The following is a 24,525-nucleotide window of genomic DNA, read 5'->3' as shown; positions in this document are numbered from 1 at the left end:
GTTACCAAAGAAGACACAAGTGCTAGCTTTCAGTGGGCTTGTCTTAACTTCCATGGTCCAGCATTGCAAAAAAAAAAAAAATCTCACAATGCAATACTTTCTCTGAATTTCACAGGGCCCTTTCTCTAAAAGCTGGGGAATAGGCCTACTTGGCTAATGACGCTCTTAGTAACTAAGAGCCTGGCTGATTCCATTGCAATAAGAATTCTGTGGATAGTCTATCATCAAGTGTTATTCAATTTGAACAGCAATAGGGCCAATACTCAAGGGAGAAGAGAGGTAGAATTGAGAGAGTTTAGCATCTCACCTCTGAGGTCATCACGGCAATCTGTTCTGGTGTGATAGCTCCACACAAAACATTCTTTCTCAAGTCAGGGTTTTTAGAGTCCTTTAAGTTGGAGATCCGGCTTCTCACACGGTTTTTGTACTTCATATCTGTATTCTTGACATCTTGGTAAATATGTACAAGCATATTTAAGGATTTATAAGGTGAAGAGAAACTACCTGCTTTTCCCTCAGCAATCAGAGGATCAATGCCTTCTAGCATAAGGATTTCCAAAGGCTCTCTGATGTATCTGATATTCAAAATGTTTTAAAAATGCTTCTATATATCTATTTATACACCAGCATCAGGGTTATAGGAGACAATTCATCATTCCAAACAGGCACTTACTGGAAGCAGAAAGAATATGCCACAAACAAGCAGTAGAGACATTTCTGGAAAGCTGGTTTAAGGTCAAGAAGCAAAAGAAAAGAGAGCACATGTCCACTCATGTGACAGAAGAAAAGCAGGAAAAATAAATAGCCTACATTACAAATTATGCTCTTTCTCCTCAGGTTCTGCAGATACACTTTCCGCCAACAAGGAAGAGGACAAAAATATTGCTAATGTTTTCAGTGATCAGATATTAATTTAACTACCTACATAAAAGCATTTAAGAGTCACACAAGACCCAGCTTTACCTATTACCTATTACAATAGTAATAATAATAATATAATGTCAATTCTTCTTATTTCAATGGAGCTCAGATAGAAAAAGTCCTGGAACAAGTCAATATCATACTTTTCCTTTATGTTTGACATTTTGAAGACTCTTGCCTTGTTAGATAAAATGACTACTTTTTGTTATTGAACAAAAGTGTTCTGTGAGTTCACTGAAAGCATCTTTAGTACAACTCCAGCAGCAGACAGGATGCCATGGATGCTATGTACCTCAGTCAGCTCCCACATGGTTCTGAGTTCTTCTGCTAGGTCTTTATAGTTTGAAAATTACTCATAATCTTCGAACTAAGTGAAATGACATTCCAGTATTGCAATATCTATTAAAAACACTTCTTTAAAAATAAAAACCACTTCTTACATCTATGGGATCAGTAGTTACAGAAGCAATTTAAGGGAAAGTCTTTGTCTGAGATGTTGCACTGGTTCCAGGAAAGTTTATGTGACAAATTCTCAAAAACATCTGCGTGTCTATTTGTAGTGTGGGGATCTTTTGCCCACTAGGTTATGAAGCATAACAAATTTCCAGTGAGTAATTCTGACCATTTGATTGTTTTCTAGGTATTCAGCAGATGTTAAATTTCTGTAGCCTGCAGTGATATTGTTGCAGTTTCCTTGCAAAGTATATAGCAATCAATAAGTCCAAACTCCTTCAGAATGGCATTTCAGGATATAAGGAAATAGTAAGACACTGAGCAATATATTTCTACCAAATTCAAAAATTTGGCACTTAACAAATACTCAAAGAGGTATAATCAAGTGGCCAAAATTAAACACCAGAAGCAAACTATCCTTCAAAAACTAGCAGGCAAAAGATCCATGCATTACAAATACAGATACCAAAATGTCTTTGAAAATTCAAAAAATAAACTGCCTAAAAAAATGCAAAACCTTTTCTGTCACAGTCAAAACCTTTGCCCACAATCACCTGGACATAACTCTGACCCCTAAATTTAAGAACAATGCCCTTAACAGATGTTGCCATACTAAATACTCATAACCACCAATATATTTAGAAGAATAATAACATACTATAACATACTAACATATTAGTATAATGAAAATAAAAAATAATAACATAACAAGGAAGAGTCAAATAACTGGCCAAGTCATGGGGATCTGTCTATAGAAATGAAGGACTTGATGACAGCAATTCAGGACCAAGTGATTGCCACCAGAAATTATAGAAAAGTTAGCTTTAAGGAACCTAGATTTAATGATCAATTCAAACTATATAAGGAAGTAGAAGAAATTATATGACTCAGGTGTTTAATCTAGAGAAGAGAAGATTTAGGAGGCATATGTTAGCTGTGTTTAAGTAACTGAAGGCCATCACTCTGTCTGGAACCAGAGTGCAAATCTAGGAACAGTGGGTGGAAGTGAGTGGAATCCAATTGTGTGAATACCTAGCAAGGTAAGAACTGAAGGCTAGAATTAGACATTAGAAGCTTGCTATCATTCATGGACTGACAAACTACAAATCCCCATACTACAAATACAGACCTCAAAATATCCTTGAGAACTCAACCAATAAACTGTCCTGGAACTAAAACTTCATCACAGACTGAATTACTGTCCATAATAACCCAGATATAATTCTGATTCATAAAAATTCATAAGGAACATTTTAATAGATGCTGCTATAACAAATATTCATAATCTCCAAGCTAGACAAAGCAAAAAGTTTCCAAAATGTAACTCCTAAAGCGCTCACTCAGTACCCCTTACCCCACAACCCACCACAGGGATACACAAGTTGAACCATGGGTTTGTAGTAGAACTCTACTCTAAACCCCTCCTCCCCCGACTGCCACAGAAAGCCAAAAAGCAAAAGTATGTCCTGGTTGGAACAGCAATGTGGTAGTGCTCTGTGCAACAGAACTAAGCTAGGAACTAAGGAACAGAGGAAACTGGGGTATGTGTGTGTGGCTGTGTGGCATTCCACTAAGCCTGAGGGAAAGAGCTCAGTATCCAGCTGGGACCAAATCTGTAACTCCAGAAGTTACTTGGAACAGAGACTGAGGATGAAGAAATGTTAATTGTCTAGCATGGGAGAAAGCTGAGGCTTTTTGAGATCCAGCTCCCAGGGAAATCACCATCAAAGGAGAAGGAGGAAGAAAATGATTAATAGAGAAAAATAAGAAAACAGCTGAAATTAACGAAGATCTTAGGAGGAAGAAAACTCAGTTAAAGACCTTAAGCATTAAGAGATAAACCAACAGGGGAGATATTAATAACAGAAGGGAATATAGCCTCCAAATTGGCCAAAAGAGTCCAAAGACCTAAGAAAAATACTACAAGATAAAGAAAAATGAATCAATACCTGATTAGTCAGAGGAACCTATGAGTTCCCAAGAGAACATGGAAAAATAGCAAAATGTTCTAAAAGTTTAAAAGAAAAATAGGGATTTTGAAAATGGATTTTATGGTTTACACAACAGAAATAATGAGAACAGAAAAACTTGAGTCCACAGTGCCAAGTCTCACCAAAGAAACAAAAGAGAGAAAAACTGATTGAGAATGCAAATACAAAGAGTGAAGAATAATCTGGAAGAGAATCCACAAGCAAAAACATTAAGAGAAAATGTTTTCCATACAAACAAAAGATAACAAACTCGAAGATAGGATGTATAGAGACAAATTAAGGATTATAGGTCTCCCAGAAGAATATGTCAGGTCAAAAAACCTGAAGAAATAATACAAGAACAATGCCCAGAACTTCTGAACACAGAATATAAAATGCCATAGAAAGAACCCACAGAAAGATGACCTCTAGAAGAAAAAAACTCACTGCAGCATTCAAGGCACATAGTGTTTAGGTGGCAGGTCTACCAACAAACAACAAATTCTGCAAATGATCACAAGAAAGACTTTCAAAAATACAGGAAAGGAAATGTGAATAATACGAGATTATTATTATTATGTATTCACCAGAAACCACATAAGGAAATGGAATAATATGTTCCAAAGAACAAAGTAATTCAAGATGTAGCCCAAGGTACTATCCCTTGCAAACCTGAGTATAACTATTAATGAAAAAACACTTCAATAAAGGTGTTTGAAGTACTTCTAGGAAAAAAAGCAGACCTGAACAAATTATGTTTTGCAAACACTGCCGACAAAAGAAATACAAGAAAGGTAAGCAAATACAGCAACCAAGAACAACAAAATAACAATAGAAAGAGCAGTAAGAGATTTCATTCTAAAAGTATACAAGGAACCATGAATGAAAGAAGTCAAATAGAAGTGATGATGGAGAAACAGGCATGAAACACCGTGGACTAAACTTCACAACCCGCTGCCTATAGGTGAATCAATGTTTTTGTGGGACTTATGGCATCTTTTAAACAAAACTACTGGAGGCACAGCCCAAGATACTAGAGTAGCAAGTCAGTAAGTTCTCCTCCAAACAGATCCATAAAGCACACCAGATGAAATCTTGATGAAGAAATTCAAGGCAAAGTCAAAGTGAATCATCTTTCCAGCACAGAGAGACAGAGCAGTGTGAAAACTGGCAACTAAGTCTGATGTGGAGCACAGGAAGAGGATAAACAGCAGAACAAAGGAGGTCCCAGATCCATACGGAGGCACACCAGACCCAAACCCAGGTAAAGAACTCACAGAGTTCAGACCAGGCGGACAACAATCAGACTTTTTTCCTCCAAATGAAAACTCCCAAGAACACTACAGCCAGAACCCAGAGCTTCTAGGTAAATGCTGGTTAGTGAAGAAGAGTGATTAGAGATGCTGGAAGGTAGAACCAATAAGCCTTGGCAACTGACTAGATATAGGATATGGACTACACTCCACCCCTTCAATCTGGTTCTCAACTCTATTCACTGCCACAGGCCATCACCACCGTCGGAAATGCATCGTTTCTTTCTCTCCACTTAGTGGAATCCTCTTCCTTCAAGTTCCACAACAAATGTCAGTCTCACCCATCCCTCACTCCTCCCAACAGAAATAATCAATTCACTCCTCAAATTTTCCTAGAGTTCTTTGTCTGGATCTCTCCTTTGACTATATCACATTTTACTTAGCATCATATTTCTCTGTATTCATCTTGCATCCACTACCACCTTCCTTTAGATTGTAAGCTCTTGAGAATAAGGACTGGTTCATTTTTTGTCTTTTTATCCCAGCATCAAGCACTGGGCCCTGAACACATTAGAAACCTGAGAAACATTTGTTACTAAACTAAATTAACTAAAAGATTTATACAGTATGTTAACTTTATAGTTTTACGACTCCAGATACAAATGGCCTGAGCTATTGATAACATCTCCCTTAAGATATAATGAAGTCCAGTTGTGACTCCCCTCCTAGGCTGTGGCAAGTACTCATCTAAACTCAGCCTCCTTCTGGCAAACCTTCTTTCAAAGGATATATTCTTCAATCTGGGCAGATAAATGCTCACAGTCTGCACCAATCGCAATATGGTCATCTGTAAACAAAAGAGAGTTCTTAACAACAACCAATGCCAGGAAGAAAAAACCCAATAACTTTCTCATTGTGAGAAGCTAACTGAGTTAATTCAACATTTTCCAGAAATAAAGTGATGCCCATAACTTATAGCTGACGCCAAACCCAAACCGTGTGGCTGATTTACTTTTAATTCTTTGCCATGTCCACAACCCAGATCTCTCTCAGGGTTATATTGTCCTCTCTCGACTCTTTCCATCTGTCATGAACAAAAATGACCACAATATAATCAACCCTCCTAATTAGTTTGGCACTTAAAATGAAATATGACCAAATTCATTATATTTTAAATTGGATTTGGCATCATGACATCAGAGAGCAGGATCCTCTATAATAAAAACTTTATTTGGAGCTTCCAACCAAGAACTTCAAAGTAGTTTATAGAATTTAAACACCTTTACATGTCTCACTGGGGTATCCAAGGGTTTTATTCACCAAATGCCAGGAGTTCCTAGATGCATATGTCTCAGGATTCAGGCCTTTCCATGTTGTGTTTGGGGGGAATGGGGAATTTTTAGGATCCCACCATGTTAGGGAAACTTCTGTGAACATGCCCTCCAATTACCTGGTTTCTTTTAACTTACTGTCTGTCTGAAGGGCTGCTGTCAGCATTTCTCTACATTTGTTACGAACAGCATCACAGGTGATGGGAATAGGAGGAAAGGTGGTAATTTTCGGAGTGGGTAGAGTCCTTGGCGGGTCTTGTTTTTTGTTGGAGCTAAAAAAGAAACTCTGTCAGAATGTTTTGGTTGAGGCAACCACAGACAACTCAATAGGACAGAGATGTGTGACTTAAGGCATAAAAGCAAGTGAGTTAAATAAAAACTAAAGTTGTTGTTTGTTATTCAGTCATTTTTCAGTTATGTCTGGCCCTTTGTGACCTCATCTGGGGTTTTCTTGGCAGAGATACAAGAATGGTTTGCCATTTCCTTCTCCAGCTCATTTTCCAGATGAGGACACTGAGGCGAACAGGGTTAAGTGATTTGCCCAGGGTCACACAGCTAGTGAGTGTTTGAGGCCAGATTTGAACTCAGGGAGATGAGTCTTTCTGACTCCAGGCCTGGTGCTCTATCCATTGTACCACACAGCTGCCCAAAAATTAAGAAAAGCACACCAAATTTATTTCCAGTCCAAATTTTCACATACGACAGTCAAAGGATATTAACAGTCAGTTTTCAAAGGAAGAAATCCAAGTTCTCAACAACCATACATTTTTTAAATGCTCCAAATTGCTAATTAGAGAAATGCAAATTAAAACACTGAGTTTCCTCCTCATTCTATCAGATTGGCAAAGACAACGAAAAGATAACTGTTGGAGGGGAATTTTTCCAGGCATTCTGGAAAGCAGTTTGGAACTATGCCCCCAAAAATCCCTAAACTAGGTAGAGGGAGGGAGATTGTGAATTTTGATGTTTTAAAAAAAAGTTCTCATGGTCAAACAGGTCTAATTTACAAGAATCGCCTGATTAGTGATGAGCTCCTTTTTTAAAGGAAATCAAAAAAGATAGGCTTTAAAAACATACCACTTTCCCTATATGATTCCCTTAGCAAAAGGGCTGAATACTGGTAAGGTCACAAAAATAAGGTGACAAACCAGAGGAGGTTACCTGAAAAACCCTCTAAGTCTTATGGAATACTTTTATCCCCCAATCAAGATGTTACCACAAATCAGGAAAACAAGGCAGTTCACCCATGAGGCTGGGAGGCAGGAGGCTGTTTTAATAACCTTTACCAATGCCACCAACTTTACTCCCACGCTAAGTCTACCTGTAGGAACCACACACAAGCAAAGAACTCAAGTCTCTGGGCTGGTATTTGGTGGCTCACCATGCTATGGTGGCTGAGTTGTGTGTTTTTCAAGGAAAAAAGCAAAAGATTCAGGCAAAACTGCCTTGTGACAGCGCAGTGTGGCTCAAGGGAGCCTGGTTACCTAGATGGTTTTCCCTATATGTGAGTGTTTTTCATTCAATGTAGTGTAAGTCCTTCCTGGGGAAATCTTGTGTGTTGGGCTCTGAAGTAACCTGCCTTAGGTCTTAGGCAGAGTACACCAAAGGACTGGGTAGTGATGTGTCACATGGTCCTGTCCTTGACAACAACTTGTGGGCCCTTACCAATTCTCAGGTGTAACTGTATCAGATGTCAAAAGGTTCTGGCCACAGAACCTTGACAGATGTCATCAATATCCACAAATCACTAATAGAAAAAATTATTTTTCCCATGATATCCATATCCAGAGAAAGAACTCTGGAGTCTGAATGAAGGTGGAAGCAGACTACTTGCTTTCCATTTGTAGTTCTGTTTCTTCTTGTGGCTCCTCCCATTAGTTCTAATGCTCCTTTACATCATGACTAATGTGAAAATGTTTAATATGAATGCATAAGCAGGGCCTAATGTCAGATTTCACACCATTTTGGGGAGGGGGGAAGAGAAAGAGGGGGAGAAAATTTAAAACTCAAAATCTTATGGAAGTGAATGCTCAAAACTAAAAATTAATTGTTTGATTTTTTTTTAATTTCCCAACTTTCCATGGAAAACTATAGAAAATTTCAAATCTCTGGAAGATTATAGAAAATTTCAATCTATTGATCCTAGACTATTTCATAAATCATAATCCACTAACTTGGGTATTTTCTGCTCAGGATACTGAAGAATTGGTCAAGATTTGGGTAGTCTTGTAAGATACTCATTATCTGAAGGGACAAGAAGGGGAAAGGAGAAAAAGGAAAGGTGTTTATGTGTCTACAGTGTCCCCTAATTTAAGCCCTGTTTTAAGATCAGATCTTCCAAATCTGAACTACAGTATTCACAGAAAAAAACACGTAAGCAGTATGGTGTGACCAGAAAGAGCAGATTTGAGACAGAAAATCTGAGTTCAAGTGGAAGCTCTAGTATTTACTAAGTATGTAAACTTAGGCAAGTCATTTAATGTCCCTGGTCCTCAGTTTCCTCTTCTGTAAAAGAAGAGGATGCTATCTAAGACCACAAGGTCGGCTATTGCTGTTCATATGTCCAAAGTGAAACTTATAATTTGGCGCTAGATCCTATGTAAAGTCCTTTGAAACATTCCTAGCAGCTGTTACTGTATTTAGTCAGGTGAGATTTACAGATTCAAGTCTATGCACTAAAGGGAAACAGAAGGACTTCCTAAGGGGAAAAAGAAAAAAGAAAAGCAAAAAACACACAGGTGTAGAAAATGAGCTCATTTCCCCAGCACCACACTAACTTCTGAAATTATTGTTATTGTTTTATTTTAAGTCTTCCTTTCCCACGACCCCTGTCTTCCCTCCCATTCCCCCAGCAACTACCATCCCTCCAACTCAGTAAAAAATCATCTGAGTCTCGATCAGGTTTAGACCACCTCAGTAGACTGTCCAGAGCCAAAAAGCTATTTGGGCCTCAAGGTCTTGATCTCTAGAAATCTAGAACTCTCTCCAATGCTTCAACTATGTCTTACAGTACCCCATGACCTAGACTGGCTTAGAGAATATGACAGAATACATGTATTCCTATGGACAATTTCACTTTGTTCCTAACATTATCTACCTTCAATGTGATCTTCCGTCCTTCAGCAGGTAAAATACAGTTTGCAAATAAAGTACTTTCCACCCAAGAACTCTATGAAGTAAGTAGTACAAACAGTATTCTTATTCTACAGATGAGGCTCAGGGAGATTAAATGATTTGTCTATGGTCACATAGCTTGTAGATGTCAATTAGAACTGAATTTGAGCCCTAGACTCCCTACTTCAAGTCCAGCACATTTTTCAATGCACCAAACTGTAGAAAGAAGTTCTACTAGCTTGTACTTCTCACTTGAGGAAGATTCATTACACACGCAGGGCTCTGTTAATCACAGGCTTACCTATGGTGCTGGCAGAGACTTCCAGTATACATTCCTCACTGTGCTCTTAATGAGATGGGGGTATGGAGAAAAGCATCACTCCTGAGGGAACTGGTGGGGCAACAGTTACTGATCACATAGGTTCCTCCCTACATTAGTCATATTCTTTTCCTTCTTTTTTTTTTTTTTTGGGGGGGGGGGAAGAGTTCAAAGTGAGGCAATTGGGGTTAAGTGACCTGCCCAAGGTCACACAGCTGGTAAGTATCAAATGTCTAATGCCAGATTTGAACTCAGGTTCTCCTGACTCCAGGGCCATTGCTCTATTCACTTTGCCACCTAGCTGCCCCTTCCCTATCTCTTTTTTTTTTTCCTACTAGTCATATTTCTAAGAAACTCTTGGCCTGTGGCAGCAGCTACATGTTGAAGCAGATAGAACACCAGGTCTGGAATCAGGAAGATTTGAGTTCAAATGTGACCTCAGATACTTGCTAGCTGTGTGACCCTGGGTCAAGTCACTAAACTCTGTTTTTCAGCATCTGTAAAATGAGCTAGAGAAGGAAATGGCAAACCACTCCAGTATCTTCCCAAGAAAAACCCCAAATGAGGTCATGAAGAGTCAGACACAACTGAAGCAAATGAACAACAACAAACATGGCCCTGGCCTTGGCTTCCAGACTTTAAAACCATGCTCCTGATGCTGTCTTGTTCTACAACTTCCCTCCGAGCCTGGATCTTCTCACCCTTGAACATTCAACTACCCCTGCTGCCCCTTCTCCATGATGGAATATCCCTCTGTGAGGCCCATCTCCTTCCCCGACTGGTGAGTTCCTAGAGAAGCCTCCATTTTGTGAAAGGAGCCAGGCTGGCCCGCACTCCTTCCCAGACCTGTCCTTGGTTTCCGAACTTCAAAACCATGGTGTTGTTAACAGGTATCTTCATCCTGCACCTTCTCTCTCACCTCTGCTTTGCAGCTCCCTGTTGGATATTGGCTTCCCCCAAAAGAATGTAAAATCCTTGAGGTCAACAATGTATTTGGGCTTATATTTGTATCCTCAAAGCTCTACATACTGCCTGGCATGCAGTAAGTGCTTAACAAATACTTGTTTCCCTACCTCCTTCCTTCCTTCTTTCCTTAAGAAAACTTCCTGGGACTAAGTCCAATGTATTTAAGTTTCTCACAACTATATAAATGACAGGTCCTAAGTCAGAAGTCTAACATAAAGTCTACATAAAGTAGTGTCGTGTAGTAGAAAAAGCCCTGAATTTGGAATCAGAAGACTTGAATTCAAATTCTGGCTCCGATATTAACACTTGTGAACCCGGGCAAATCAGTTTCCTCAGCTATAAAATGAGAAATATGCACTAGCTACTAAGGGCCTTTTATAGCTCTAAATCCTCTGCTCTTCTCCACACTCAAAGTGCACTCCTCCCCCACATTACTCTGGAACCCAGTAGATTCATTCTTGCTCATCCTGTTTTCCTTAAAGGAGGGGACATTGTAATGGATGAGATAGTCTTAGTGAACTTCTGCAGGAGTTCTGAGATGATGGGAAATTCTGACAGCATGCTTGTTTTTAAAAAATAAATTGAAGTCAGAAGAGCTAGTTCCAGATCACACTTTAAAATTAATCCTAGGTAACCAAAAGGTCTCAGCTTCCTCTTTTATAATATGAAGGGTTCAGACAAGACAACTTCTCTAACACTTCTAGCTCTACATCCTATGATCTTATGCAGTCTATACAGACACCCCAGTGATGATGTGTCATCAAGCTTCAGACTCCTTTTCTTCAGACAACAGGAAAAACTCAAAAAGAGAAAGAGGCAGTAAATACAGTCACTTTTCCTGCCCGCTTTTGTTTGAAATAATGTTAGTGGGAAGGAAAGAAAACCTCACCACTTTCAGCCTTGGAAAAATGCTTTTCAAGGGCATCTGATGCCAGGCCAATCATTCCCAAGCAGCTAAATGTGAGATAGCTTTTATTCAAGTTAAGTGTACAATCAAAAAAGAGAAACACCAGAGCTAAACAAGTATGTATGGAATGGTCAAAACAAAGTTAAAATAAACCAACCCTAGTCAACAGGAGATAACACAGTTAAGAACCCAATAGGAAAAGTTCATCATAGAGCAAAGTAAGAACAATTGAAAAGGATCATTCTAACACATGTACCCCAGGATTACAGATTTAGAAATGAGTGGGGCATTAAAGAACAACCAGTTCCATCATTTCATTTGACAAATAAAGAAACTGGGGCTAAGAGGGGAAGAATGACTTGCTCAAGTTCATATAATTAGGAAAAAGGAGAGCCAAGATTCAATGCCAGTTCTTCTGACTCCAAATCCCATGATCATTTCATAAAATGTTGATGAATGGACAACAGTTTTCTTGCAAATAGGAAAACCATCAATGCCCAAAAATCAAAAAGGGCTTTCTCTGAAGACCAAAAGTAGGATTAGCAAAAACAAAGTAAGTCCTAACATACTGCATTTTCTGTAGCTGAAAATAATCCCATGCCCATAGGCAAGGCATGTGTTCCAACCTGACAATCAGAAATTTGCACATGTCCCAAAAGAGTCATGTAGAAAAAAATCCTTTCCAATTTCAGATTAGGTTAGACTGGTGACTTGTTTGTATATAATACAGTATTCATCATAATTTCCCTTTCAAAGAGCTACAAGTAATTTATAGACATTATTTTAGTCCTCAACATCCCTCTGAAGTAAATGCACTGATTCTTATCCATGTTTTACTAATAGGGAAATAGCGGCCTGCTCCCAAAAACAAAGAGAGACACAAAGTCAAAAAGAAGGATGCCATTAGTCTCCCCTCCCACATCGGAATGATTCCCAGTCTACACTTCCCTTGAGCATCTGTCAGTTGGAATTTCACCTTTGATCTTTTGTGTCAGAGGCATCCTTCGAAGATGTTGCCAAGGAAGAATTCCTTTTCTTCTCATCATTTTTATCTTCTGAGGCATCTAAATTCAATAGGGAAAGAATGGAAACACACATAATGGCAGACCAAATGGAATTACAATTAAATTGTGAAGTGATCTGAAAGCAAACCACAAATCTTCTCCATTTTTCTACTAGTCTAGTTAGAAGAGCACACACACTGTTTGGGCCCTACCTATCAATGGACACCTTGGCCTAAAGCACAAAACAATCTCAGCTATACTCTCAAGAGTATTCTGCTGGGGAAGAATGAAAGTGTAGACTCTAAACAATTTAAAAATCATAAGAATAATAAATCTCTCCTTAGGCTCCCCTCTAATGGTACATTGTGGCAGAGAGATGATTCTGGGTCCTCAAAGGTTCTTCCAGCACAATACAAGCCCTGATAAGTCTCGCTAAACTAGAAAGCCTTCAAGTACAGGTCCGCCAATGGATTTTAAATTATCTGTCCAAGTACCAGCCTACCTAAGTGCAAAGATGTTGATCAATAGGTGAAGAATTTTTTGAGGCACAGCAACTTGTCACAACATCACTATGAAGGGGTTTTAGCCAGTGTCATCAATATGAGGAACACACATATGATAAAAACATAGACCTGGGATGTACTGATTGTAATGACTCACATTTAGATGTTTTACAATTTACAAAGCAGTTTTCTCACAGTTAAATAAGAAGCACACATATTCTTATTCCCATTTTACAGATGAGAAAATTTAAGCTAAGAAAGATCAAGTGACTTGACCAAGAAAACATAGCTAGTAAGCAGTAGAGAGTCAGGACTTAAGCCCAAGTATCTTCACTCCAAGTCTAGCACTCTTTCCTCTAATACCACATTACAGCAGTAACAGCTGATAACAGTGTCTTGCCACTAATGCCAGATACCTAGCAATCCTGAGAGGGAGGGTCTCATCTAGGCCCAAAGGGTGAAGAAATCTCCTCCAGTTAACTAACCAAGGAGTCTTGATCAGGATTACAGTTACACTTCTACTGAGAGCCAGTCCTTTGGGATTCAGTTCCAGTTTGACTACTAATATAAACATGGTCTTATTATGTAATGTCCATCTCTTACTTTATGGGGAATAAATAAGCCAAAAGTCATGCCTATCATACTGCGAATGTTGTTACTCTCAACAAATTCTTTGTAATTCAGCGTTTATAAAAACAGATGGCATGGCTAGCATTACACAGCAAAGAGCACTGGACTTGGAGATAGAAGGCCTGAGTTTGATGCCCAAATCTGCCACTTACTTGTTGCGTGGTTATGGTTAAATCACTCAACCTCTCTGAATCTCAGTTTCTCAATCTGTGAAATGAAAATGATAATATTTACACTAACCATCTCGTAGGGGATTGTGAGAAAGATACTCTTAAATCATACAGTACTAAAGTATAAGCTATGAACATTAAAGAACTTTTTATTTAACCCTGTCCCTTCCTACTTCCACTTTGAAGGTGAGAGTCTCAGTGTAAGGCAGATGATGAGTAACCCTAGTCTGGGGATGTCAGTTATGGCCCCAGGTTGAAGAAGGTCAGGGAATCACCCTCTCTTGTTGCCCTTATGTCCAATTCTCTTCGATGTCTCCAGTTAAGCTACATAGCCCTCCCTTTGAGCCCTTCTCTTATACATATCAAATCAAAGGGACCACTGCTTTCAGCATTGACTGGCTCACATTAATGCAACTATGAAGTCCCTTTATTCCCAACAACAGACTGCAACCACACTTAAACTTAGTTAACAGTAAACGTGGCACAGTAGATCATATGCTGCAGGTAAGATCATAATAAAATGTTCCACTCTGGAGAGGGGCATAAGAACCATGAAAAGCAAGGTAGGAAAGAATTTTGTCCTTGACAGTCTAAATATTAGCTCACCTTACAAAAGCGAGTCACCTCTCTCTTTCTCAGGATAGGGACTAGGGACTTTTGTTTTCCCATAATAAATGAATTACTACTCTTACTAAATGCCTTAGCTCTCATTTAATTAAACACAGGTTGGGCACTTACCCAGCAGTTTTTTCCATGACTTGATGAGAGATTTAGCAAGTGAGATAACTTCATCATCAGTACTCTGTTTTCTCAATGCATTCACAGACATCCCAATCCGAGTAGACTATAAATCAACAATCAAGAGAAAAATTGTTCACAAATTTTTTTAAGAGTGGCCTAACCCACAATTCCAAAGGGTCCATGATGAAAAATGCTACCCAATCCCAGAAAGAGAACTGATGAACTCTAAATGCAGATTAAAGCTTTTAACTTTATTTTTCTTGAATTTTTTTGTCTGTGTTTTCTTTTGCAACATAGCTAATATGGAAATGTTTTGCATGACAACACATAACTGGTATCAAATTGCTTGCCTTCGCAAGGAAGGGGAGGGACAGGAGGGAGAGTATTTAGAATTCAAAATTTCTAAATAATTCAATATTTTTGTTTGGTTAGATAAAATATAATTAAATAATTAAAAATAAATGTTAATTATGTTTAAATGTAATTGGGAAATATTTAATAATATCTATGTCTATATATATATACACATACATATATATGTATATGTATAGATACAGATATATATATTTTTAAGAGTAGTCTAACCCAACTATGCAAACCTCTTACCTAAGTAAAACCAGTTTACCAGGGACTCAAATCTGAGGCTCACTATTCAATTCACATGTATTCCACATTGTTCAGCCTACTACCATTATTATATCAGTATATAGGGTCTAATGACCAACAACCTACTCAAAGGTACCCCTAAAAACTTCACAATCACTTCTGACTAAATGTTCCCAATAGCTTGTCAGTGTGATTTTGAGAAACATGTATCCTAATATGAAAAAGACGTTAGTCCATCTACTCTATTTTTTTAACTCTTACAATAATATGCTCAAAAAATTCAATAGTACCAAGAGACAAAAAAACAAGGGGGAGAGGAAAAGGAAGTCTATTTCCCTTGTGAAATCACAGAACTGTATCTGAATAGTCACTCACGGTAGATGAACTCTCCAAAGGAGTGACATCATTGCTAAGTGTCTAGAACCATCTCAGTTTATTGGTGCCTTCTGTTCAGGTCAATGTCTAAGTCACTACTGCTGGTAAGCACACATAGGTTAACACATATGCAGAGATGCTAGAATGATGCAGTGGAATGAGCACAGGCTCAGAGCCAGTAAACCTGGGTCCAATCCCAACTACCAGCTGTGAGACCTTGGACAAGTCCCAACTTCTCTAGGCCTCAATTTACTTATCTACAAAATGAGGAGCTCATTAGATGATCTCTAAAGTCTATGGTCCTGTGATCACTGATCATCTCTCATTCCTAGAAACTCATTCTCATTTCTGCTTGCCAAAGTCTTTTTTTTCCTCCTTCCTCCAAAGTCTAGCCCAGATGCCTCCTCCTTTATGAAGCGTTCCCTGAAACTTCACTCTCGAAGCTAAAAGCTCTCTCTCCCTCCTCAAATTTTCCTAGAGCATTCTGTCCAGAACTCATGTTTGCCCCTGTCTCATTCTATATTATATCATACTTATTTGTGTACATGTCACATCCTACTTTATTAGACAAAAGCTTCTTGGAAGAAAAGAATATTATCACCTTTCATCTTCATAACCCCAACATTTAGCACAGGGCTTTGCTTGCACAAAGTAATAAATGTTTATCTAATTGAATAATTAACCTTACTCAAAAGGAACTTTCTATAATTAGATTTTCAGTTTCCTCATGGGAAGGCACAAAGACTTACCTGAAGCAAATCTAGAGTAATTGGCATGCTTTTCAGTTCTTTTAGCAGATCCATAGCTCCATCCTAGGAAGAAGAAAAAGACAGGATTTACTAAAAAAGCAAATATTAACAAAACTGGGAAAATATTATCTTTCTTCCAACATAGCTCTACGAACGAACAAACTAAGGAATGAACTTAATCCAGAAGGGAGTTCACATGGTACAGTGGAAAAGAGTTCTAGGTTAGCAGAGGAGCTACTTCTAATTTGGGCTCTGCTACCTTAAGTCACTCCCCATGTGACTTAAGGCAAGTTATTTAACCTCTCTAGCCTCAGTTTCTTCATCTGTTAAATGAAAGCATTGGAATAGATTCCTCCCAGCTCTAAATATGGGAAAATATAACATGATAATGAGCCTTGTCTGTATTAGGAGAAAATTTAAAAATATCCTGTGAGATATAGAAGGAAGGGGAGAATTATCACCAAATCATTTTCTGTACTTATATTTAAGGTAGTACTTTTAAGAGCCATCTAAAGCTGCCAGAATTACAATGTGAGGCAATATCCCTCTAAAGACAAGGGCCAAAAGAAAAATAATGAAAGCTTAATTCTTCAACAGACCATAACACAAGACATTTACTAAATTTTGTATTGTTCAGTCCTCAGACTGCAAAACACACTTCCTTGTATTTTTTCTAATTAGTAACCATCTGATCAATAATCTAATCTAATCAACAACCCAAAACATTGAGGGGAATGAAATTTATATTCTCAAGGTACTAAGTCTACATTTTGCTGTGGTTCCTCTTAGTAAAAGATCCCTCTCCAAAGAAGCAGTTAAATGAACCCTCCAAAGGAAAAGCATACTGTTATTCTGGCCTACAAAAAGATCAATGAAGAGAAAAAAAGCACACCAAACAATCATAAAGCACACTATCCTCCAAATAGTAATAAAAAAATTTTTTTTGCCACTATATTTTCCCAGACCACTTTGATTGCCTTTGTACTTAGTTTCAAACCCAGTAAGATGAACAATCCCTTCCCTTGGAAATTGCTCTGAAAAATGTTACCTATCTAGTTTCAAAAATGTAATCCTAGTTAACAGAGATGAATCAAACAACTTCTGGACTCTCTCTCCATGACAGAAGATCTTACTCACTTTTTTGACTCACTTTCAGTATGTCACAATTCTATTGATAAATCTTAAAACCTAGGCAACAGAGATTTTTAAAATCCTGAACACCCTACCAAGAAAACTTCATACCAGGTGACAAGGAACAAAATGAGCAAAACCTCATCTCGGCAATACTCTAAGTCTGGTAGCATACATTTACACAAGAACTATTATAGCTTGCTACATCACCAAATGTATGTATTAATCTCCATTCTGGACTTCAAGTCTTTTTCCCCACCATCAAACAATTCTTTCTAGCCTAAAACTTTAACAACTTATTAAAAATACATGTCACAAAGGAGCCATGTGGAATACAAGTCTTGGAATAACTATAATTAAAGTGGTGAGAATCAGGCTCAAATGACTAAATTTCTTCCCCACTCCCTTCTCTGCAAACAGACTGTTTCCAATTCATCCCAGGAGAAGAAGCAACTGCCAACATCATCCTGTAGGACAGGGGCCATGAGCCAAACTAAAATCAGAATCAGAGGCCCAAACACAAACACACATCTGCAATTCAGTATTCTAGAAACCAACAGAAACATACCTGAAATGGCTTTTACTGTGTTTCAAAATACACTTCCCTTTAATCTTTCTGAAAATTGAAAATCACAAGTTGATTAAATCCAGCTCTCACATTCTCTATGAACCAAAAGAAACTTTTAAAAGCACGTTTATTCACTTTTGAAGGGAGAGAAAGAATGAAGGTCATCAACAGTAGTGGAAAAGAATGCTAGACTTCGAATCAGAAGACCTGGGTCCTTTCTCTGCTTCTTTATTTTGTAGACTACATGAAGCCCATGCAGAGAATCTTTTGTTCTGTTTAGTCTCAGTTTCTTGTCTGTTTGCTTTTTGTTTTATTTCAGAAATGTAATCCAAGACCATCCTTCTGAAATGGTTGTGCAATTTCAAAATATAAGATCTAAAATGACTCCAACACAAAGCCTGTAGATTTTCTTTCTCATGCTGTGAGAGAGAACAATTATTACTTTATCTTACTCCTTCCTCACTTTTACTAGTCACCCTAGGAGAACTTGCTCTCCTACAAGACCAGCCCACTTCCGCCTACAGTAACCCATTTTTCCTGATCTTGCTCCTATACTTGGCATAACAAACATACTGGGGCAAAGGAGGGAATGCATGTTGCTATAGTCTAAAATTGGTTGGTAAGCTCTAAATTCTCCTTTAATAGTCCAACAATATTACTGTACTTACCTCATGTGCTAGGTACACGTTAGAAAATCAATCAAGACAGGGGCGGCCAGGTAGCACAGCGAGTAAGAGCACCAGCTCCAGTGTCAGACTGACCTGGAGTTGGAATCCCGGGCTCAGACACTTAGCACCCACCCAGAAACACCTGGCCGTGTAACCTTGAGCAAGTTACTTAACCCCAATTGCTTAGGGGTGGCCAGGTGGCTCAGCGAGTAAGAGCACCGGCTCCAGTGTTGGGACGACCTGGAGCCCAAATCCCGGGCTCAGACACTCAGCACCACACCCAGAAATAATAATAACTGGCCGTGTAACCTTGAGCAAGTTACTTAACCCCGATTGCTTAAAAAAAAAAAAATCAATCAAGACACAGACAGTATGGTAAACTGGAAAGAATATGGAGTCAGATGACCTGAGTTCAAATCCCAGTACTGCCACCTTCCTGTGTGTGCCTCAGGTTAAATCACTAAGCTCCCTCACTGGTAAAATTAGGAGGCTGCAGTAGATGCCCACTAATGTCCCTTCCAGTTCTAAATCTATGATCCTATGACCTCTCTGAGGGATAATGAAATGAGGGAACTTGGCCCTCTTAGATGATCTCCAATAGCTCTTCTAGCTGTAACATTCTGTGATTCTGAGAATATTCAAACCACTCTATATTGCCATTTTCTGACCTTGTAAAATTCACTACCTATAACAATCTAGGTTAAGGATCACTGCCAAGACAAATATGCATTTTCTCCCCTCAAAAAACAAATCTGGAGTTTCTTCCATGAACTACTCTCCAAATCCTTCAAAGATTAATTATAAATGCCTTACATCTGCATAGAGCTTTTAATATTTTAGAGCACTTATACATCAATTATTTCTTTATCCCAAAGGAGTTAGGTAGGGAAAATATTATTGGGAAGTGATTACTAGAGGAGAGAGGTTTATTTACTTACCTAAGGCAACACTGATATTGAGTGAGAGAGCCGAGGCTAGAACCTCACCTCCTGATTCTCAGCTCTGTTCTCTGTTCTGTATACGAGGTTGACTCTCATCACACAGTGGAGTTATGAGGAAGCCTTGCTCCACTCCCAAACTGAACTCTGAATAGTGAGGAATAACTTGGCCCCAGCATAATCTTTTCACTAATGTATGCTGACTTTCAGTTGTAATGTAAGAATCAAACACACACCTCAAAATATATATCTAACTGAAGGGGAGATTCCAACCCTTTTGCTGTTCTCTTTCACTGACAGCCTTCAGGAGAGAGACCTGGTCTAAGAAAAACCCAATGAGAGAGATTTCACAAGCCTGAGAGAAAAAAGAAAGAATTCATTTAGGAGACTGTTTCTCTTCCAAGACTTCTTCTGAAAAAGGAATTTGAAATGTCTAATCACAGTATTTTAGTACCCACCCCCACCTTCCAAAAAGGCAGTCATGGAAAGGAAGAAGAACAGAGGTAGAAAGGGTCACAATCAAGGAGAGGAAAACAACCTCTCAGACCCAAGTGACCTCCAAGTAAGTTATATTAATGATTTACTATCAGGACAGCAGAATACCTCTTCCTTATGACCTATTATTATTCCTGCTAATCTTCAACTCTGGGTAACTTTCATCATCTAGTTTAACTGCCCCTACTCCCAGGCTGCTGAATATCACCGGAAAAAAAGTGGTTTATAAACACTGTGTGTTTAATCAATATTTGCTCAACTGAAACCATACTGATTTGACCCACTATAAATAGAAGGTATGTAGCATAAGCTAGACCCTCACTGCTATTCAACAATCCCTCCTCCAGTCAGCTCTCTAGGATTCCCTAGCTCATTTACCAAAGTGACTGTTGCAAACCTTATCCTCTATCCTCAAGGACCTACTTCCAGCTCTGCCACCAGTCACCTCACTCTTCAACCCCAATACACTCATGCACAACAGATAACTTGGCCTCCTACTTTACTAAAAAGACCAAGGCATGCAATGGACGATCCGTCAGTTCACCTAAAGACACTCAACATTATCACATTCACTACTCTTCTTCTATTTCAGGGGAAGAAGTACCCCTAATCTTAGACAAGACTCATCTCTTACCTTGGGTCCTTTAGAGCATCAATCAATAGACATTTATTAAGTACCTTCTGGGTGCTGATATCATGCTGGGTGCTGGGAATATGAAGAAAAAAGTGAAAACAGACCTTGCCCTCACAGGGCTTACAACACATCCACACATAGGCTTAAACAAAATAGATATAAAGTGATTTCTGAGGGGAAAGCATGGCTTTCTGGCTCTACTAGGATCCTGCTCTATTCAAGAATCCCCTCTTCTTTCCTTTGTCTTCAGATACAGCATGGTAGGACACTTGAAGTCAAAGGAGCTGAGTTTGAATCCTGGGTCTACTATTTGCTACCTGTGTGATCCTGGGCAGCTCAGCCTCTATACCACCATGTTCTCATCTGTAAAATAAGACAGCTAAACTGGATAACCTAGAATGTCCCTTCCTACTCTAAATACTATAGGCCTATAATCAGGTATCCTCAGCCCTAAAAAAGTCATTCCTAGACTCTTCCATCCCATCAAGCTACTGTCCCACTTCATTATTCCTTTTCACTCCTAAGCTTATTGGAAATACAGTATATACATGATGTCTCCAATACCTCACCACTCGCTCACTCCTCATCCCTTTTCAATATCTCTTCCATGCCCATCACTCTACTGAAACATCTCTCAAAGGTTCCCAACAACCTCCAAAGCAAAACCCAAAGGCCTTCATTCTCTTTAACCTCTCTGCAATTTTTGACACTACTGCTACTTTCCTCCTGGATATTCTTAGTTGAGGAAGAGTTGTTCAGTCATTTCCAGTCATGTCTGATTCTGTGACTCCATTTGGGGTTTCTTGGCAAAGATAACAGAATGGTTTGTCATTTCCTTCTCCAGCTCATTTTACATATGAGGAACTGAGGCAAACAGAGTTAAGTGACTTACCCAGTTTCACACAACTAGTAAGTGTCTGGGGCTGAATTTGAACTCAAGAAGATGAGTTTTCCTGATTCCAAGCCTATTGGTCTATCCACTATGCCACCCAGCTGCCCTGAGCTAGAAAAGAACTTTTCTTTTCCTCCTATTGCTCTTACTATAAAGGGTGTCCCAAAAATCTCGATTCAGTTTTAAGAGGCAGCCCAAGTCTCTCCTTTAAAGGTCCCTCTTTCTCATCCCTTAATTTTGATGTTCTTCAATATATAATTGTCTCTAATCTCACCCTAGGCAGTCTCATTCATTTCCTTAATTTTAATTATCACCTCAATATCACCAAATCTGTACCTCTAGCTGTGACTTCTCTTCAAATTACACACTCACATTTCCAACTACATAATAGATTCTTTCCTCCTGGATATTCTCCAGTCACCTCAAACTCAACATGTCCAAAACTGAAATTAGCTTTCCCTAAGAAACCTTCTCTCCCTTCTGACTTTCCTATTTCTACCAGTGATATTCATCCAATCACCCATGTTCATAAATTCTAGAGTCATCTTTTGGGTTTTCTCTCTCCCTTATCCCGAACTCCCATACAATCGCTTGTCAAGTCCCATCAACTCTATTTTCAAAGCATCTCTTAGAGTAACCTCTTCCTTTCTATTTCCACTACCATGACCCTAGTGCAGGCCTTCATTACTACTTGCCTGGACTGCTGTTAACAACCTCCCACAGTCCCTCTCACATATACATTCTCCCTCCAAATCATCCTTCACACGTCTGCCAGATTTATCTTTCTTATGCATGAATGTAGTCATATCACACTTCTGCACAAAATCCTACTGCCTACTAAATAAAATTCAAACTCCTTAGCCATGGCATGTGAAACCTTCCACAAAATTCACCATCCTAACTTTCCATAGTACTCTCTTCCAAATACTGCCCAAACTGAATGCCTTTGCTCACACCAGCCTTTATCCTTTCGATGCTCCCTACCCCTGTACCTAGCTCTTGAAATCTTACCTATCCCTTAAGACTTAACTTAAAGCCTTCCCTGATCCCCCAGTCAGGAATGATCTTTCCCTCTCCCCACTCCCAAGAAAGATGCATCTTACTTGGTTTGCAGTTCTCTTATATACTTACATAATTTTAATGCTATTTGTGTAAGTACTAGAAAAATCCCAGAATGGTAAGCTCCAAGTCTTATCTAAATTCTCCATCTCACCCATCACTTAGTATAGTTCTCTGCAAATAAAAGATTTTTAACAAATGTTTGTGAGACACTGACTACAGTAATGTAAATTGAGAGAACAAAAAAGGAAACTAAACAGTATGTAATTATAAGGACCAAGCCTAGTTCCCAAGAAGGATTAGGAAAACTGTGCTTTCCTCTCTTCTGTGCAGAGAAAGAGGACTATGATTGTGGAATATTCCATATACTGTCAGACACAGTTCACGTGTTGGTTTTGCTGAACTGCTTTTTTTCTTTTTTTTTATTCTTTGTTACAAGAGATGGCTCACTGGGTAGAAGAAGGAAGAGGAGTGTATTAGGAAATGAAGGTGATATTTATTAAATTAGATCAAATCAATAAAAATAAGGTTTTTAAAAAACGTTTGTGAGAATCTGAAAGATTGGGTTTGTGGACAGCTCCCAAGAAAGAGTCTTTAAGGGAGGATTAACAGACACAAATAGAGAGTCATATGGGAAGGGGGCTGCCTCTCAGTGAGGCCAGGGGAGCCTCAGATGAGATAAACAAAGGCCAAAAGCTGGGGAGAAAGGGAGTCAAAGAATTAAGGATCACAGCATCAGCGGGAAAAAAATAATGAATATAAATTTATTAAGCAGGAGTATTTATAGGGGCTCAAGTGACCTCTGAAAGAACAGTCATAAGATCAAAAAATTTGCAGTAGGATATCAACAAGTCCAAGTCCCTCATTTTGCAGATAAGGAAACTGAAGACAGACAAGTAAAGTGACTTTCCCAGGCTCATACAACTAGTAAGGTTGCAGATGCAGGATTCAAACTCGGGTCCTCAGTCTGCAGACCTATAAACTACCCCCAAGGTTAGTGTCTCTGATCAGGGTTTTAGTGGTCCTTAGAGTGAAAAAGGTTAATATGAGGCCTTACGGGAAGGGTAGAGCAGTTCTAGCTCTGGTCTGAGTATAGCTCTAGGAAAAGACTCCAAGCAGAAAAAAATAATAATTTCTCATATTTCTATAGTACTTTGATGCTTACAAACAACAGCTAACATGTATATGGCACTTTAAAGTCTGCATATATTATCTCATTTGATTTGACCCTCACATCAGTTTTATAAGGTAGCCCTACAAAAAAGTACTTTGACCACAACAAACCCAAGTGCCAATGTTGTTATCCTCACTTTACAGATGAGGAAACTAAGACAGGGACAGCTGAGAGGAAGAACTATAGCAGAGAAGCAGTCCAATGTCTGGATTATAGGATTTAGAACTCTTAGTGATCGTCTAGATCATCTGCTTCCATTTTAGAAAGGAGGAAACTGATTGCAAAAAGAAGAGACTTGGTCAAGGTCACACAAGTAGTGGGTAGCAGAGCTGCTTCAAGGTGAGGAGTGGAAAGCAGGGCCCCTTCCTGGTGCCTGTAAATCAGAATACCCTCAATTGGGAGAAAGAAGGGAGGTCTCTAGGGAAGAAAGCTTAGCACAGTGCCTGGCACACAGCAGATACTTAATAAATGTCTACTGATTGAAGCTAGCAATCTTTGAGGGGAGTTTGGGGAGAGGGTTTGAGGAATCTGAGGAGAAGAGTTCCCAAGGTCTTATGGGAATCTCTGAAGTTCCTTAGGGAACCTTTGAGCAGAGGGAGATTTGAGGAGTCTGGGGTGACATGCATATCTATCCAAGAGTCTGTGAGCAGAAGCCCTGACAGAGGGTCTCTGAGTTGGAGTCTCTGGGGGCTATCAGAAGGTCTCTGAGTAGAAATCTCTGGGGATGTCACTGGTGTTTATCAGAGGGCCTCTGAGTAGAAATCTCTGGGGAATGTCACTGGTAATTATCAGGAGGTCTCTTAATAGTCTCTAGGGAAGTCAAGGATGACTATCAGAGGGTGTCTGAGTGGAGTGTCTGGGGATGTCACTGGTGGCTATCAGGGGGTCTCTGAGTGGAGTGTCTGGGGATGTCACTGGTAGCTATCAGGGGGTCTCTGAGTGGAGTGTCTGGGG

General features: G+C 39.1%; 1 protein-coding gene across 2 annotated transcripts in view; it reads right to left on the bottom strand.

Moving 5' to 3' along the window:
• Positions 1 to 24,525, bottom strand: part of TCEA2 (transcription elongation factor A2) — a 34,640-nt gene that overhangs the window by 8,869 nt on the left and 1,246 nt on the right. The window contains exons 1-7 of one of the 2 annotated variants that reach the window (XM_069072677.1): positions 19,318 to 19,427; positions 16,013 to 16,075; positions 14,280 to 14,385; positions 12,211 to 12,298; positions 6,067 to 6,200; positions 5,388 to 5,444; positions 308 to 462 (exon numbers count right to left, since the gene is read on the bottom strand). In XM_069072677.1, the coding sequence (XP_068928778.1) occupies positions 308 to 462; positions 5,388 to 5,444; positions 6,067 to 6,200; positions 12,211 to 12,298; positions 14,280 to 14,385; positions 16,013 to 16,066 (594 nt within the window). In that variant the 5' untranslated portion in view covers positions 16,067 to 16,075; positions 19,318 to 19,427. Of the gene's footprint in view, positions 1 to 307; positions 463 to 5,387; positions 5,445 to 6,066; positions 6,201 to 12,210; positions 12,299 to 14,279; positions 14,386 to 16,012; positions 16,076 to 19,317; positions 19,428 to 24,525 lie in introns of those variants that run through there. The other variant, XM_069072676.1, reaches the window with a different exon arrangement.

Source organism: Petaurus breviceps, unplaced genomic scaffold (assembly GCF_028583685.1).
Source record: "Petaurus breviceps papuanus isolate PSGF00001 unplaced genomic scaffold, PetGlider_PUasm1.0 90847, whole genome shotgun sequence".
Lineage (NCBI taxonomy): Eukaryota > Metazoa > Chordata > Mammalia > Diprotodontia > Petauridae > Petaurus > Petaurus breviceps.
The sequence above is the reverse complement of the archived record's forward strand: the minus strand, read 5'-3'. Positions and strand labels throughout refer to the sequence as shown.